Source organism: Mesoplodon mirus (assembly GCF_964341445.2).
Source record: "Mesoplodon mirus genome assembly, chromosome: X".
In the NCBI taxonomy this organism is placed as follows: domain Eukaryota; kingdom Metazoa; phylum Chordata; class Mammalia; order Artiodactyla; family Ziphiidae; genus Mesoplodon; species Mesoplodon mirus.
The window spans coordinates 62786214-62803385 of NC_138981.1; the positions used below are offsets into that span (position 1 = coordinate 62786214).

Genomic DNA, 17172 nt, shown 5'->3' on the forward strand with positions numbered 1-17172 from the left:
TTAACTATCCCTCTACTGGGCTTCTGGACAAGGAGAACAGGATTCAGTAGTTTGGAAAGGGAGTTGAGGGAGACAGCTGCGGATTGAGTAGGTAGGCAAGTATGAGGAGGAGGAGGAAGGGCTGGGGAGAAGAGAGAGGCTGTAGCGGCTGTCTGTTGAGGGAGGAAGAGGTTGGGGGGAAGGGAGAGGAGGAGGAGGGGGAGGAGAGAGATGACATGGGGAGAGGAGGAGGGGGGATGGGGGAGGAGGAGGAGAGGGCTCGAGGGACCGTCTGTCTCGGGACAGGCTGGCCAGCTGGGGCGCGGAGCCGGGAGGAGGAGGCAGCAGTAGCAGCGCTTGGAGCAGCAGCAGCAGAAACAAGTACCAGCCACACAGCGGCTCCTCCGGCCCGAGCAGCCACAGTCCCCCGGCCGCGATGGCGCTGCAAAGCCCGGCGAGCGAGGAAGCTAAGGGGCCCTGGCGGGAGGCAGACCAGGAACAGCAGGAGCGGGTGGGTAGCCCCGAGCCAGAGCCGGAGCCGGAGCCGGAGCCCGAGCCCGTGCCAGTACCCCCACCCGAGCCCCAGCCAGAGCCCCAGCCGGAGCCCCAGCCCTTACCGGACCCTGCACCACTGCCGGAGCTGGAGTTTGAGCCTGAGCCGGTGCACGAACCCGAGCCCACGCCCACCGTGGAGACCCGCGGCACCGCGCGCGGCTTCCAGCCCCCCGAAGGTGGCTTCGGCTGGATGGTGGTCTTCGCTGCCACCTGGTGCAACGGCTCCATCTTTGGCATCCAGAACTCCTTCGGGATTCTCTACTCCATGTTGCTGCAGGAGGAAAGAGAGAAAAATCGCCAAGTGGAGTTCCAAGCAGGTGAGCAGCTCCGCGCGCCCCACCTGGCACTCTAGGCAAGGGTGTCCGCTCCGGCTGCCGCCGATCCTATACCTCCTGGTCCGAGGCACCCCTCTAGCGCGCCGCTTGGACTCCTCCCCCTTGCCCCTTGCCCGTGGCGCTGCTAGAGCGCCGGTTGCCGGGCTCTGGGCAGCCTCGGCTGTGGAGACTAGGCGCAAGAAGTCCCGGGGGTGGGACCGGGGACCTTCATTGATCATACGCAAGGAATGAACTTTTTTGCTCTGAGACATATCCAGACGCACCTTTCGGGTTTGTTTAAAGTACTCTGAGCGTGTGTACTGGGGGAAAATATTTTCAGAATGTTGTTGTGGATTTTTTGTTTTTTGTTTTTTTGGGGGGCGGGTGTGGAGTGCGTAGACATGGAGAGAGGAGAGAGTTTGGAGGTTGGGAGGACTTTGAGAGAAACACTGTACCGCAGATCTCCACAGCGGCCCCTGTTCCTGTACGGGGCGCGGAGGTGTTTTCTGTCAAAAACACTGTAGGAATCCTGGTGGCTGAGCGAAGACTCTTAACACATGGCAGGCGTGTGTATCTGCAGGAGAGAGAGGAAGGGAGGGAAGGAGTGCGAGTGGGGGGTGTGCGCGCGTCTATTTGCCCGAGGTGCTTACGGCCCAACCGGGCCCGGCCGTCCTCTGCCACTCTGAGGGAGCGAGCGGATCTCTGTGCCCTCTGAGCTGAACCCCAAAGCAGGCAGGGAGGCAGTCTCCGCGGTCCTGCCAGAGAGGCGTGAGGCGGCTGGCAGACTGGGCCCTGAGGCTCACTTCGCACCGCCCCCAATCTCAGCCTTGCCCTGCCTGGCGCCCCGCGCCTCTCCGCTATCCGCTGGGTGACTCGTTAGTCTTTAGCCGGAATGCCGGCCTCCACCCCTCCTGCCTTCGTGTGGTGCTGACTTGGTCTTCTTCCCTAAGACAAGCAGGGCTGGGGGCATAGCTCTCGCTCTTCAGGCCCGCGTCCACAGGACCACAGGCTTGTGTGCTCCTCCCGTTGAGCCTGACTGTGGACTCGGAGAAGTCAAAGTAGCCATCCCGCTTTCTCAGCAAGCCGCCGGCGAAGCCCCTCAGCCGTTCTCATGAGGAGTCTCGGGAGCGAGCCGAGGGGCTTGGGATGCCGTCTTCCTCAAGGCTCACTCCCTCTTGTGGTTCCTCAGGACAGCTCCACTGGAGACCCGCCGCAAGTTTGCAGCTTAGAATACGTGGCTTTTTAAAACGCAGCTCAGAATAAGTGTTGCCCTGGAACTGAAGGGTTCCCTCCTCTCGCCACCCCCAAACACGTACTTCTGCTGCTCTTTGAGGGAGCCTGGGGATCATTTAGTGAATAGAAACCTTGAATTCTGGGGGCATCCACCTGTGGATTCCCTGGGCCCTTGGAGAGCCTCTCCTACGGCTCTCAACCAAGGACTCTTTCTTTTCTTTTTTTTTTTTTTCTTTTTTTCTTTTTTTTAGTTTGCTAGGCTGCCCTTTAAGAGGTTTTGGGACTCTTGGTGCCTCTGACCTTGTGATCCATTGGCGTTCTAGTGTGCGGGCCCCACTTGAAAGTTCAATTGTGCGGCAATGGCTGTCCAAGGCAATCTCGGGACTGCCCAGGCTGCGTTGACGCCTGAGTGGAGGGGGTCCCTGACTGTATGGAACAACATTTGGGCGGAAGGTCACTGTCACACTCACCCCTGGGACTACATTTTCCCTGCTTTGATGCGGTTCAGGGGCTCTTGGGAAGGAAGCCAGTGTAGGGCCTCTGGCTGTTGCCTAGGTTACCTTGGAGGGCACCTGCTGAGCATTGCCCTGTGGTTAAAGGCAGGCTGTTGGCCTTCGGGGTTAGTGGCAAAGTCTGGGTAAAACTTCATGGGAGGTAATGGGGGGTGGGCTGAAGCTAGGCCCTGGCATTCATGTGATGTGAGCAGGCCTAGAGCTGGGGCCTTAGGAGTGTGTAATAAAACTTGGAAAAACCACTATTTTACCAGGAAGAGGTTCACTGCTGGTGAACAAACTTCAAAGTAGGTGATCATAGGGGACTCAGGGGGAGGGCTGGCTGAGACTTTCCGGTCAAGACATCACAGTGCAGCTGGGAAGGGGGGGTAGCAGTGAGCTGTGCAGAGGTGTGGCTGGTGTGTGTTCTGACACAGACTAGGTCCATTGAGGGGCTGGGGTTACCAGTTTAAATTATGGTGAGTATAGGTCAGGGAAGAACAGAGAGGAATTTGGTATGTCCCCAGGGTCACAGACTACTTTGGCTTGGGTCCTTGCTGTATGTGTCTCTCCTGAAACTTAATTTTCCACAGCTCATTCTCATTTCTCAGAAAAGCTGTGACAAAGTGAGAGAGTGGCATGGACATATATACACTACCAAACGTAAAATAGATAGCTAGTGGGAAGCAGCCGCATAGCACAGGGAGATCAGCTGGTGCATTGTGACCACCTAGAGGGGTGGGATAGGGAGGATGGGAGGGAGGGAGACGCAAGAGGGAAGAGATATGGGAACATATGTATATGTATAACTGATTCACTTTGTTATAAAGCAGAAACTAACACACCACTGTAAAGCAATTATACTCCAATAAAGATGTAAAAAAAAGAAAAAAAATGCATTGTTAGTATGATCTTGGTTTGCTGTTACTTCAGGATAGAAGAGTAAACCAGTATTCCTAAGTGCAATACGGTGTTTTCCTTCAGGGGGCTTCAGACAGGGCATCTTTATAGCTGGCTAAGGCCTGCTGCCTTGTAGTGGGTATGAGAGGGCTGCTGCTTGCCATCCTAGAGAAGGCCATATTGAGTATTCACAATTTCTGGGCAACTTCAGCTTCACTCAGGGCTTAGCTGAGAGTGTGGCTACTGAAGTAGCAGGCACAGAGCTCTCTCTCCTTTTCCCTGAATTTATACTTGCTTTGGAAATATTTCCTGCAGTGCCATGAAGAGTAAACAAACAGATGGAGTATCAACATTTACAGAAATATATAAAGGATGTCATCTGGACCTTTTGAGCAGACCAGTTTCCCAGGAGGGTATGCTGCCTTTCCCATCAACATCTTTTTGTTTTATTGCATTTTGAAAAGAAAGAATCATTTATTCTTTTCAGATTGTGTGAAAGATGGAGTGGGATTTCCTGTTTTGAAAGGAATTATTTCACCTGGGATTGAATGAGTAAACCTTAGAGAAAAAGCTTTATTCATAAAACACACACACACACACACACACACACACACACACACACACACACTCTACACCTCAAGCCATGGATTATGAGTATTCTATCTGAAAAAAGTCTTTTCTCATCTGTTTACAGAATTAGGTTTAATGTAACAGAAGCTTCTGTAGGGGTTGTGGGGGACTAGTGCAAAGGGCCCAGATTGGGAAACTTGCTAGGTAAGAGTGATGGAGAGAATATGGCCAGCCTGGATTGTACCTCTTGGCATGGACTCTTTGCAACTCCCCAACAGTGGGGCTTGGAAACATTTATTGTAAGTTTCTTTCTGCTTCCATCCTCTCCTTATCCTGCATCCCTCTTGGTATTGAAAGGTTATTGGGAAGAGGGTTTAGAATACTCCAGCCCTCTCCCGTTTTAAGGATGACAGAGGACTAAGCCTAGGGATGTCTAATAATTTGCCTTGAAGTCAAGGTACTATGATTACCAGTGTGAAATCACTTGGCGCTTATTTTGTGGGTAGGGAATGTGGCCTGCTTAAGTGGCTTGAGGAAGTACATGTTCTTCACCCTGGGAGTCTTGTCTTTCTCTGTCCTCTTGTTTGCTTGTTTCTGGGGTTGGTAGAAGAAGGGCTAAAACTGGCTGTCCCAACCACACATTTTCTTGGCTCCTCCTATTTTCACAGTGCATTTGTAATACCTCTGCTCATACGCCATCCCTTTGCTCCCAGTATTGTTCTCTCTTCTTTCCCTCACTCAATTAGAGGAACAACTGGGGTTTGGATGTTGTACAGGCCTCACTCCAGACTGGATCTCAGGCCCATTCCCACACATCCTGTGGAAGTATCTTTTCCCTTTTCCCCTTTCTCCTCTCTTATTCTCCACTTTCTTGGGGAAGGGTGACTTCCTGTGAAGCACTCAAGAGTGTAGAAGCTATCACCTCTGGATTTTTGCAGTAAGATAGCTGCTATGAAACACTTTTCATCATTTCCACACCTCCTTTTTTCACAGCCCCAGGACCCCAGTCAAAGAGATAGCATTGTAGCAGGTCTTACTCAATAGTATTCAACAAATGTCCTGGTCAGTTGTACCATTCCTCTTCAAATCCTCACTATTGTTGTCCCTCAATTCCTCAGACAACTGAACTTCCAGAGACTTCAGATTGGTTTTCAGTAGCTTCAGGGGTTCTCGATAGAATAGAACTCTTCATTCTAGTTTGAGCCCCTATCATCTCTTTTCTTGCCAAAAGATACTGCAGAATCGATTGTAGAGGAGTCGAAGGGGGGAGGAGACAGACACCCATGTCCTAACTAGAGTCAAAAGTGAGGATGGAGAGGGAGGAAGTGAAACTCCCAGGTTAGTTGCTTCCCTGCTTCCATGCAGCTGAAGGGAAAAAAGGAAAGGAAAGGTCACTAAACTAGCAGTCCCCACACAGTCTCCTTGTCTAAGTTATCCTGTGGATCTGTCCACCCACCTTCTAACCCAGGCTGGAAGGGTATGTGCATGCACCCATGTGTCCAGACCTGTGTGTACGTGTGTATAGCTGGGTGTGTGATGTCTGTCTGGGCCAATTAGCACAGTTGCTTAGAACATAGTGCCGATGAGACTCAGGTCACAAGTTCAGTCACTTGTTTGGGTAACTGAGCTTCTCACAAAGAAAAGAACTCTTCTTCTGTTCATCACCCATGCCCCTCATGTGGGGTTGCCACTGATCCCAAGAGGACTGGGTAGAAGTATGGAGATGGCTCCCTATAAGCTTTCCCTATTATGGGGGAAAAGACACAGAGCATACAACCTAGTGATAGCTGCTCTTCTACAGTGTTATTTCTTTGACATTTAGCTTCTTACTTCCATCAAGCACCCTAATAGTAGTAATAATAATAGTAATAATAACAATAGAAATTGCTAACATTTATTTAGGATTTAGCAATTAATTCTGTGCTAGGCATTATGTTAAGCACTTTACATGTACCAACCCATTTAAATTCTGAACAACTCTATGAGGTAGGTACTATTATTTCCTCCATTTCACAGATAAAGAGAAAGATGCACAGGAGTTAAGTAGCTTGCTTAGCTCATATAGCAAATAATAGCAGAGCCAAGATTTGAACCCAGAGTATGAGACCAGAACTCCTGCCTTTAGATATCACCTAATACATACTAAAGATGGGAGGAGCACAGCTACCAAGGAAGACTGCTGCAGAGTATTCAATTCCTGTAGCCTCAGGGCATCCTTATGACTAAGGGATAAAAAGAGATGACCAAGAAAGGGTTTAGTAAACAAAAGTCTCACAGTCTTGTGATACATGACATACTCTTCTAACCACCCATCTTACTCTACCCAGAGTCATGGTCCTTGGGTCCAAAACAGGGCCAGAGAAACTGTCTCTTTTTAGTTGGTTAGCCTGAATAAGTCACATAACCTTTCAAGGCTTCAGTGTTCTCATCTTCATAGTGAGATTGACAGCATTTACTTTTATAGGACTATGAAGGGTCACATGAGATTCTGTATGTGAAAGACATTTGTAAATTGTGAAGGGGTTGGTATTATTATTATCGCCATCATCATCATCATCATCCAGTAACCTTTTCCAACTCCTAGAAAGTGAGTTGCTATACCTTTCTCTAAATATTTCTGGAAGAGGAATCAACCCCTCCTCTCCACCTTCCACCTCCCCACGCCATCTCTTCCCCATCTCTCCTCTGTATTCTTCTGCAGTTTTACCCGGGTATCCTGTAGCTAAGGACTGGCAATGTTTTCTTTGTTCCTCAATTCTCTAGGAGCCCAGGGAGAGGAGGGGTCAGATCCCAGGTCATATACATTCAAGGAAACAAGGCATGTTGAAATATTTACAGCTCTTGGCAGGAGCTCACAAACCTCCTTTGAGTCAAGGACTGAGTTTTTAAATAGGAATTGCTGCGCATTGGGGGCAGATGGTGGGTGGAGTTAGGGTGTCACTTCCTCCCGAGGGTCTCTCACAGAGCCTCTGTTCTCCTGCAGGTAGTGAGAAGAAGGAAAGGGATATTTAGGGTCAGAAGGTCTGGGCCAGGGGACATTAAGCAAAGAAGGGGCCTTGCTCCTTTGTATTCAGTTTCGGAGTGGGCCAATTTCCTTATGTTCTAAACAGGATAGCCCCAGAGAACAGAGGCCACAGAAAGCCAGAGATGTGGAGGAGGACTGCAACAGCAGGTTTTTAAAAATTTTTTATTGGAGTATAGTTGCTTTAAAACTGTTAGTTTCTGCTGTACAGCAAAGTGAATCAGCTGTAAGTATACATACATCCCCTCTTTTTTGGATTTCCTTCCCATTTAGATCAGCAGAGAGCACTAGGTAGAGTTCCCTGTGCTATACACTAGGTTATCATTTGTTATCTATTTTATACATAGTATCAATAGTATATAAGTGTCAATCGCAATCTCCCAATTCACCCCCCCCACTTTGTATCTATTTCTGCTTTGTAAATAAGATTGTCTATACCAATTTTTTCAGATTCCACATATATGCATTAATATATGGTATTTATTTTCCTCTTTCTGACTTACTTCACTCTATATGACAGTCTCTAGGTCCATCCATGTCTCTACAGATGACCTAATTTCATTCCTTTTTATGGCTGAGTAATATTCCATTGTATATATGTATACCACATCTTCTTTCTCCATTTCTCTGTTGATGGACATTTAGGTTTCTCCCATGTCCCGGTTATTGTAAATAGTGCTGCAATGAACACTGGGTGCATGTATCTTCTTGAATTATGGTTTTCTAAGGGTATATGCCCAGTAGTGGGATTGCTGGGTCACATGGTAGTTCTATTTTTAGCTTTTTAAGGAACCTCCATACTGCTTTCCATAGTAGCTGTATCAATTTACATTCCCACCAACAGTGCAAGAGGGTTCCCTTTTCTGCACACCCTCTCCAGCATTTGTTGTTTGTAGATTTTGTGTTGATGGCCATTCTGACTGGGGTGAGGTGATATCTCATTGTAGTTTTGATTTGCATTTCTCTAATAATTAGTGATGTTGAGCATTTCTTCATCTGTTCATTGGCCATCTGTATGTCTTCCATAGAGAAATGTCTATTTAGGTCTTCCACCCATTCTTCGATTGGGTTGTTTGTATTTTTGATATTGAGCTGCATGAGCTGTTTGTATATTTGGGAGATTGATCCTTTGTCAGTTGCTTCATTTGCAAATATTTTCTCCCATCCTAAGGGTTGTCATTTCGTCTTGTTTATGGTTTCCTTTGCTGTGCAAAAGCTTTAAGTTTAATTAGGTCCCATTTCTTTATTTTTGTTTTTATTCTCATTACTCTAGGATGTGGGTCAAAAAAATCTTGCTGCGATTAATATCAAAGAGTGTTCTGCCTATGTTTTCCTCTAAGAGTTTTATAGTGTCTGGCCTTATATTTATGGCTTTAATCCATTTTGAGTTTATTTTTGTGTATGGTATTAGGGAGTGTTCTAATTTAATTCTTTTCCATGTAGCTGTCCAGTTTTCCCAGCACCACTTATTGAAGGGGCTGTCTTTGCTCCATTATATATTCTTGCCTCCCGTGTCATAGATTAGGTGACCATAGGTGCGTGGGTTTATCTCTGGACTTTCTATCCTCTTGCATTGATCTGTATTTCTGTTTTTGTGTCAGTACCATAGTGTTTTGATTACTATAGTTCTGTAGTATAGTCTGAAGTCAGGGAACCTGATTCCTCCAGCTCTTTTTCTTTTTATTCTCAAGATTGCTTTTGCTATACGAGGTCTTTTGTGTTTCCATACAAATTGTAAAATTTTTGTTCTAGTTCTGTGAAAAATGCCATTGGTAATTTGATAGGGATTGCATTGAATCTGTAGATTGCTTTGGGTAGTGTAGTCATTTTCACAGTATTGATTTTTCCAATCCAAGAACATGGTCTAACTTTCCATCTGTTTGTGTCGTCTTTGATTTCTTTCATCAGTATCTTATAGTTTTCTGCATATAGGCCTTTTGCCTCCTTAGGTAAGTTTATTCCTAGGCATTTTATTCTTTTCATTGCAATGGTAAATGGGATTGTTTCCTTAATTTGTTTCTGATCTTTTGTTGTTAGTGTATAGGATTGCAAGAGATTTCTGTGTATTAATTTTGTATCCTGCAACTTTACCAGATTCATTAATGAGCTTTAGTAATTTTCTGGTGTCATCTTTAGGATTTTCTATGTATAGTATGATGTCATCTCCAAACAGTGACAGTTGTACTTCTTCTTTGCCAATTTGGATTCTTTTTATTTCTTTTTCTTCTCTAATTACCATGTCTAGGACTTCCAAAACTATGTTGAATAATAGTGGAAAAGTAGGGACCCTTGTCTTGTTCCTGATTTTAGAGGAAATGCTTGCAGTTTTTCACCATTGAGAATAATGTTTGCTGTGGGTTTGTCATATATAGCCTTTATTATGTTGAGGTAGGTTCCCTGTATGCCCACTTTCTGGAGACTTTTTATCATAAATGGGTGTTGAATTTTGTCAAAAGCTTTTTCTGAATCTATTGAGATGATCATATGGTTTTTGTTCTTCAGTTTGTTAATATGGTGTATCACACTGAATTATTTGCAAATATTAAAAATTCCTTGCATCCCTGGGATAAATGCCACTTGATAATGGTGTATGATCCTTTTAATGTGTTGTTGGATTCTCCTTGCTAGTGTTATGTTGAGGATTTTTGCATCTATGTTCATCAGTGAAATTGGCCTGTAATTTTCTTTTTTGGGGATATCTTTGTCTGGTTCTAGTAGCAGGGTGATGGTGGCCTTGTAGAATGAGTTTGGGTATGTTCCTCCCTCTGCAATTTTTTGGAAGAGCTTGAGAAGGATAGGTGTTAGCTCTTCTCTAAACGTTTGATAAAATTCGCTGGTGAAGCCATCTGGTCCTGGACTTTTGTTTGTTGGAAGGTTTCTAATCAAAGTTTCAATTTCATTACTTGTGATTGGTCTGTTCATATTTTCTATTTCTTCCTGGTTCAGTATTGGAAGTTTGTACATTTCTAAGAATTTGTCCATTTCTCCCAGGTTGTTCATTTTATTGGCATATAGTCACCTGTAAGAGTCTCTTATGATCCTTTGTATTTCTGTGGTATCAGTTGTAACTTCTTTTTTGTTTCTAATTTCGTTTAGTTTCGTTTCTAATTTTATTGAAATTAAAATCTCCCTTTTTATCTTGATGAGTCTAGCTAAAGGTTTATCAATTTTGTGTATCTTCTCAAAGACCCAGCTTTTAGTTTTATTGATCTTTGCTTCTATTTCATTTATTTCTGCTATGATCTTTATGATTTCTTTCCTTCTAATAACTTTGGGTTTTGTTTGGTGTTCTTTCTCTAGTTGCTTTTGGTTTAAGATTAGGTTACTTATTTCAGATTTTTCTTGTTTCTTGAGGTAGGATTGTATTGGTTTAAACTTCCTTCTTAGAACTGCTTTTGCTGCATCCTATGGGTTTCGGGTTGTCATGTTTTCATTGTCATTTGTTTCTAGGTATTTTTTGATTTCCTTTTTGATAGCTTCAGTGAGCTCTTAGTTATTTAGTAATGTATTGTTTAGCTTCCATGTGTTTGTGTTTTCTATAGTTTTTTTTTCCTGTAATTGATTTCTAGTCTCATAACATTGTGGTTGGAAAAGATGCTTGATATGATTTCAATTTTCTTAAATTACTGATGCTTGCTTTGAGACCCAAGATGTGATCTACCCTGTAGAATGTTCCATGCACACTTGAGAAGAAACTATTCTGCTGCTTTGGGATGGAATGTCCCAGAAATATCAATTAAGTCTATCTGGTCTAATGTGTCATTTAAGGCTTGTGTTTCCTTATTAATTTTCTGTCTGCATGATCTATCCATTGGTGTAATTGGAGAGTCAAGTCCCCCACTATTATTGTGGTACTATCAATTTCCCCTTTTATGGCTATTAGCATTTGCCTTATGTATTGAGGTGCTCCTCTGTTGGGTGCATAAATATTTACAATTTTTATATCTTCTTCCTGGATTGATCCCTTGTTCATTATGTAGTGTCCTTCCTTGTCTCTTGTGACAGTCTTTATTTTGAAGTCTATTTTGTCTGATATGAGTATTGTTACTCCAACTCTCTTTTGATTTCCACTTGCATGGAATATCTTTTTCCATCCCCTCACTGTCAGTGTGTATACGTTCCCAGGTCTGAGGTGGGTCTCTTATAGACAACATATATACAGGTCTTGTTTCTGTATCTACTAAGCCAGTCTGTGCCTTTTGGTTGGAACCTTTAATCCATTTACATTTAAGGTAATGATATGTTTGTTTCTAATACCATTTTCTTAATTGTTTTGGTTTTCTTTTTGTAGGTCTTTTTCTTCTCTTGTGTTTCCTTACTAGAGAAGTTCTTTTAGCATTTGTTGCAAAGCTGGTCTCGTGGTGCTGTATTCTCTTAGCTTTTGCTTGTCTGTAAAACTTTTGATTTCTCCCTTGAATATGAATGAGAGCCTTGCTGGGTAGAGTAATCTTGGTTGTAGATTCTTCCTTTTCATCACTTTAAATATATTCTGCCACTCCTCTGGCCTGTAGAGTTTCTGCTGAAATATCAGCTGATAACCTTCTGGGTGTTCCTTTGTATGTTATATGTTGGTTTCCCTTGCTTCTTTTAATATTTTTTCTTTGTATTTAATTTTTGATAGTTTGATTAATATGTGTCTCAGCATGTTTCTTCTTGGGTTCATCCTGTATGGGACTCTCTGCACTTCCTGGACTTGACTTACTATTTCCTTTCCCATGTTAGGGAAGTTTTCAAGTATAATCTCTTCAAGTATTTTCTCAGACCCTTTCTATTTCTCTATTTTTTCTGGAACCCCTATAATTTGAATGTTGGTGTGTTTAATATTCTCCCAGAGGTCTCTGGGACTGGTCTCAATCCTTTTCATTCAGTATTTTTTATTCTGGTCTGTGGCAGTGATTTCCACCATTCTATCTTCCAACTCACTTATCTGTTCTTCTGCCTCAGTTATTCTGCTATTGATTCCTTCTAGTGTAGTTTTTAAAGAAATTTATTGGAGTTTAATTGCTTTCCAATGTTGCATTAGTTTCTGCTGTATAACAAAGTGTAGCACCTACATGTATACATATATCCCCATATACCCTCCCTCTTGCATTTCCCTCCCATCCTCCCTATCCCATCCCTCTAGGTTGTCATAAGGCACCGAGCTGATCTCCTTTGTGCTATGCAGCTGCTTCCCACTAGTTACCTATTTTACATTTGGTAGTGTATATATGTCAATGTTACTCTCTCACTTTGTCCCAGCTTACCCTTCCCCCTCCCTGTGTCCTCAAGTCCATGCTCTAGTAGGTCTGAGTCTTTATTCCTGTCCTGCCACTAGGTTCTTCAGAACCATTTTTTTTTTTAGATTCCAAATATATGTGTTAGCATATGATATTTGTTTTTCCCTTTCTGACTTACTTCACTCTGTATGACAGTCTCTATGTCCATCCAACTCACTACAAATATCTCAATTTCGTTTCTTTTTATGGCTGAGTAATATTCCGTTGTATATATATTCCACATCTTCTTTATCCATTCATCTGTCAGTGGACACTTAGGTTGCTTCCATGTCCTGAGTATTGTAAATAGAGCTGCAATGAACATTTTGGTGGTACATGACTCTTTCTGAATTATGGTTTTCTCAGGGTATTTGCCCAGGACTGGGATTGCAGGTCATATGGTGGTTCTTTTTTTATTTTTTAAATTTTTATTTATTTATTTATTTTTATTAGTTTCTGCTTTATAACAAAGTGAATCAGTTCTACATATACATATGTTCCCATATCTCTTCCCTCTTGCATCTCCCTCCCTCCCACCCTCCCTATCCCACCCCTCTAGGTGGTCACAAAGCACCGAGCTGATCTCCCTGTGCTATGCGGCTGCTTCCCACTAGCTATCTATTTTACGTCTGGTAGTGTATATATGTCCATGCCTCTCTCTCGCTTTGTCACAGCTTCCCCTTCCCCCTCGCCATATCCTCAAGTCCATTCTCAAGTAGGTCTGTGTCTTTATTCCTGTTTTACCCCTAGGTTCTTCATGACATATTTTTTTTCTTAAATTCCATATATATGTGTTAGCATACAGTATTTGTCTTCCTCTTTCTGACTTACTTCACTCTGTATGACAGACACTAGGTCTATCCACCTCATTACAAATAGCTCAATTTCATTTCTTTTTATGGCTGAGTAATATTCCATTGTATATATGTGCCACATCTTCTTTATCCATTCATCTGACACTAAGGTTGTTTCCACCTCTGGGCTATTGTAAATAGAGTTGCAATGAACATTTTGGTACATGTCTCTTTTTGAATTATGGTTTTCTCAGGGTATAGGCCCAGTAGTGGGATTGCTGGGTCATATGGTAGTTCTATTTGTAGTTTTTTAAGGAAGCTCCATACTGTTCTCCATAGTGGCTGTATCAATTTACATTCCCACCACCAGTGCAAGAGAGTTGCCAATTCTGCACACCCTCTCCAGCATTTATTGTTTCTAGATTTTTTGATGATGGCCATTCTGACCAGTGTGAGGTGATACCTCATTATAGTTTTGACTTGCATTTCTGTAATGATTAGTGATGTTGAGCATCCTTTCATGTGTTTGTTGGCAATCTGTATATCTTCTTTGGAGAAATGTCTGTTTAGGTCTTCTGCCCATTTTTGGATTGGGTTGCTTGTTTTTTTGATATCGAGCTGCATGAGCTGCTTGTATATTTTGGAGATTAATCCTTTGCCAGTTGCTTCATTTGCAAATATCTTGGGTCACAAATGAAGCCGTGGTAAATTTAAGGAAATTGAAATCATATCAAGTACCTTTTCCGACCACAACACTATGAGAATAGATATCAATTGCAAGAAAAAACTAAAAAATACAAACACATGGAGGCTAAACATTATGCTACTAAATAACCAAGAGATCACTGAAGAAATCAAAACGGAAATAAAAAAATACCTAGAAACAAATGACAAGGAAAACACGACGACCCAAAACCTATGGATGCAACAAAAGCAGTCCTAAGAGGGAAGTCTATAACAATACAATCCTACCTCAAGAAACAAGAAAAATCTCAAATAAACAACCTAACCTTACACCTAAAGCAATTAGAGATAGAAAAAGAAGCAACCAAACAAAAAAACAAAGTTAGCAAAAGGAAAGAAATCATAAAGATCAGATCAGAAATAAATGAAAAACAATTGAAACAATAGCAAAGATCAATAAAACTAAAAGCTGGTTCTTTGAGAGGATAAAGGAAATTGATAAACCATTATCCAGACTCATCAAGAAAAAAAGAGAGAAGACTCAGGTCAACAGAATTAGAAATGAAAAAGGAGAAGTAACAGCTGACACTGAAGAAGTACAAAGGATCGTGAGAGATTACTGCAAGCAACTATATGCCAATATAATGGACAACATGGAAGAAATAGACAAATTCTTAGAAAAGCACAACCTTCCAAGACTGAACCAGAAAGAAATAGAAAATATGAACAGACCAATCACAAGTACTGATATTGAATCTGTGATTAAAAATCTTCCAACAAACAAAAGCCCAGGACCAGATGGCTTCACAGGTAAATTCTATCAAACGTTTAGAGATGAGCTAACACCTATCCTTCTCAAACTCTTCCAAAATATACCAGAGGGAGGAACACTCCCAAACTCATTCTACGAGACCACCATCACCCTGATACCAAAACCAGACGAAGATGTCACAAAAAAGAAAACTACAGGCCAATATCACTGATGAACATAGATGCGAATAACCTCAACAAAATATTACTAAACAGAATCCAACAGCACATTAAAAGGATCATACACCATGATCAAGTAGGGTTTATCCCAGGAATGTAAGGATTCTTCAATATACACAAATCAATCAATGTGATACACCATATTAACAGATTGAAGGAGAAAAACCGTATGATCATCTCAATAAACGCAGAAAAAGCTTTTGACAAAATTCAACACCCATTTATGATAAAAACTCTCCAGAAAGTGGGCATAGAGGGAACCTACCTCAACATAATAAAGGCCATATATGACAGACCCACAGCCAACATCGTTCTCAATGGTGAAAAACTGAAACCATTTCCTCTAAGATCAGGAACAAGACAAGGTTGCCCACTCTCACCACTCTTACTCAGTTTTGGAAGTTTTAGCCACAGCAATCAGAGAAGAAAAGGAAATAAAAGAAATCTAAATCAGAAAAGAAGAAATAAAACTGTCACTGTTTCCAGATGACATGATTCTATACATAGAGAATCCTAAACATGCTACCAGAAAACTACTAGAGCTAATCAATGACTTTGGTAGAGTAGCAGGATACAAAATTAGTGCACAGAAATCTCTTGCAGTCCTGTACACTAAGGATGAAAAGTCTGAAAGAGAAATTAAGGAAACACTCCCATTTACATTTGCAACAAAAAGAATAAAATACCAAGGAATAAACCTACCTAAGGAGACAAAAGACCTGTATGCAGAAAACTGTAAGAAACTGATGAAAGAAATTAAAGATGATACAAACAGATGGAGATTAAAGATGATACAAACAGATGGAGAGACATACCATGTTCTTGGATTGGAAGAATCAACATTGTGGAAATGACTATACTACTCAAAGTAATCTACAGACTCAGTGCAATCACAATCAAACTACCAATGTCATTTTTCACAGAACTAGAACAAAAAATTTCACAATTTGTATGGAAACACAAAAGACCCCAAAGAGCCAAAGGAATCTTGAGAAAGAAAAACGGAGCTGGAGCAATCAGGCTCCCTGAGTTCAGACTATACTACAAAGCTACAGTAATCAAGACAGTATGGTACTGGCACAAGAAAGAAATATAGATCAGTGGAATAGGATAGAAACCCAGAGATAAATCCATGCACATATGGTCACCTTATCTTTTATAAAGGAGGCAACAATATACAATGGAGAAAAGATAGTTTGTTCAACAAGTGGTGCGGGGAAAACTGGATAGGGACATGTAAAAGTATGAGATTAGAGCACTCCCTAACACCATACACAAAAATAAGCTCAAAATGGATTAAAGACCTAAATGTAATGCCAGAGACTATAAAACTCTTAGAGTAAAACATAGGTAGAAAACTCTATGACATAAATCACAGCAAGATCCTTTTTTGACCCACCTCCTAGAGAAATGGAAATAAAAACAAAAATAAACAAATGGGACCTAATGAAACTTAAAAGGTTTTGCACAGCAAAGGAAACCTTAAACAAGACCAAAAGACAGCCCTTTAGGTGTTTTTTTTTTTTTAATTTTATTTATTTATTTTTGGCTGTGTTGGGTCTTCGTTGCTGCACGTGTGCTTTCTCTAGTTGCGGCGAGTGGGGGCTACTCTTCATTGCATTGCATGGGCTTCTCATTTCAGTGGCTTCCCTCATTGTGGAGAACGGGCTCTAGGTGCGTGGGCTTCAGTAGTTGTGAGACACGGGCTCAGTAGTTGTGGCTCACGGGCTGTAGAGCACAGGCTCAGTACTTGTGGCACACGAGCTTAGTTGCTCCATGGCATGTGGGATCTTCCCGGCCCAGGGATCGAACCCGCGTTCCCTGCATTGGCAGGCAGATTCTCAAACACTGCGCCTCCAGGGAAGCCCTTTGTTGTATTTTTAATTTCATTTATTGTGTTGTTCATCACAGTTTGTTCTATAGTTCTTCTAGGTCCTTATTAAACGTTTCTTCTGTTTTCTCCATTCTATTTCCAAGATTTTGGATCATCTGTTCTGTCATTACTCTGAATTCTTTTTTAGGTAGACTGCATATTTCCTCTTTATTTATTTCTTCTTATGGGTTTTTACCTTGCTCCTTTGTTTGCAACATATTTCTCTGTCTTCTCATTTTGTTTAACTTTCTGTGTTTGAGGTCTCCTCTCTGCCGGCTGTAGGGTCATAATTCCTCTTGCTTCTGGTGTCTTTCCCCATTGGATGAGGTTGTTCCAGTGGCTTGTGTAGGCTTCCTGGTGGGAGGGACTGGTGCCTGCAGTTTGGTGTGTGGTGCTTGACCTTTGGCCTCTTATGGGCAGAGCTGCATCAGGTTTTGTGTCTTAGGGTGTCTGTGGGCTTAATATGACTTTAGGCAGCCTGTCTGCTGATTGTTGGGTTTGTGTTCTTG

The 17172-nt window shown here is 42.4% G+C and overlaps 1 protein-coding gene across 2 annotated transcripts in view; it reads left to right on the plus strand.

The window, feature by feature from the left end:
• Positions 1-261: 261 nt before the first annotated feature.
• The window catches only part of SLC16A2 (solute carrier family 16 member 2), a 115525-nt gene continuing 98614 nt past the window's right edge, over positions 262-17172 (plus strand). Inside the window, exon 1 of one of the 2 annotated variants that reach the window (XM_082609882.1) lies at positions 262-851. In XM_082609882.1, the coding sequence (XP_082466008.1) occupies positions 416-851 (436 nt within the window). In that variant the 5' untranslated portion in view covers positions 262-415. The remainder of the gene's footprint in view (positions 852-17172) is intronic. The other variant, XM_082609883.1, reaches the window with a different exon arrangement.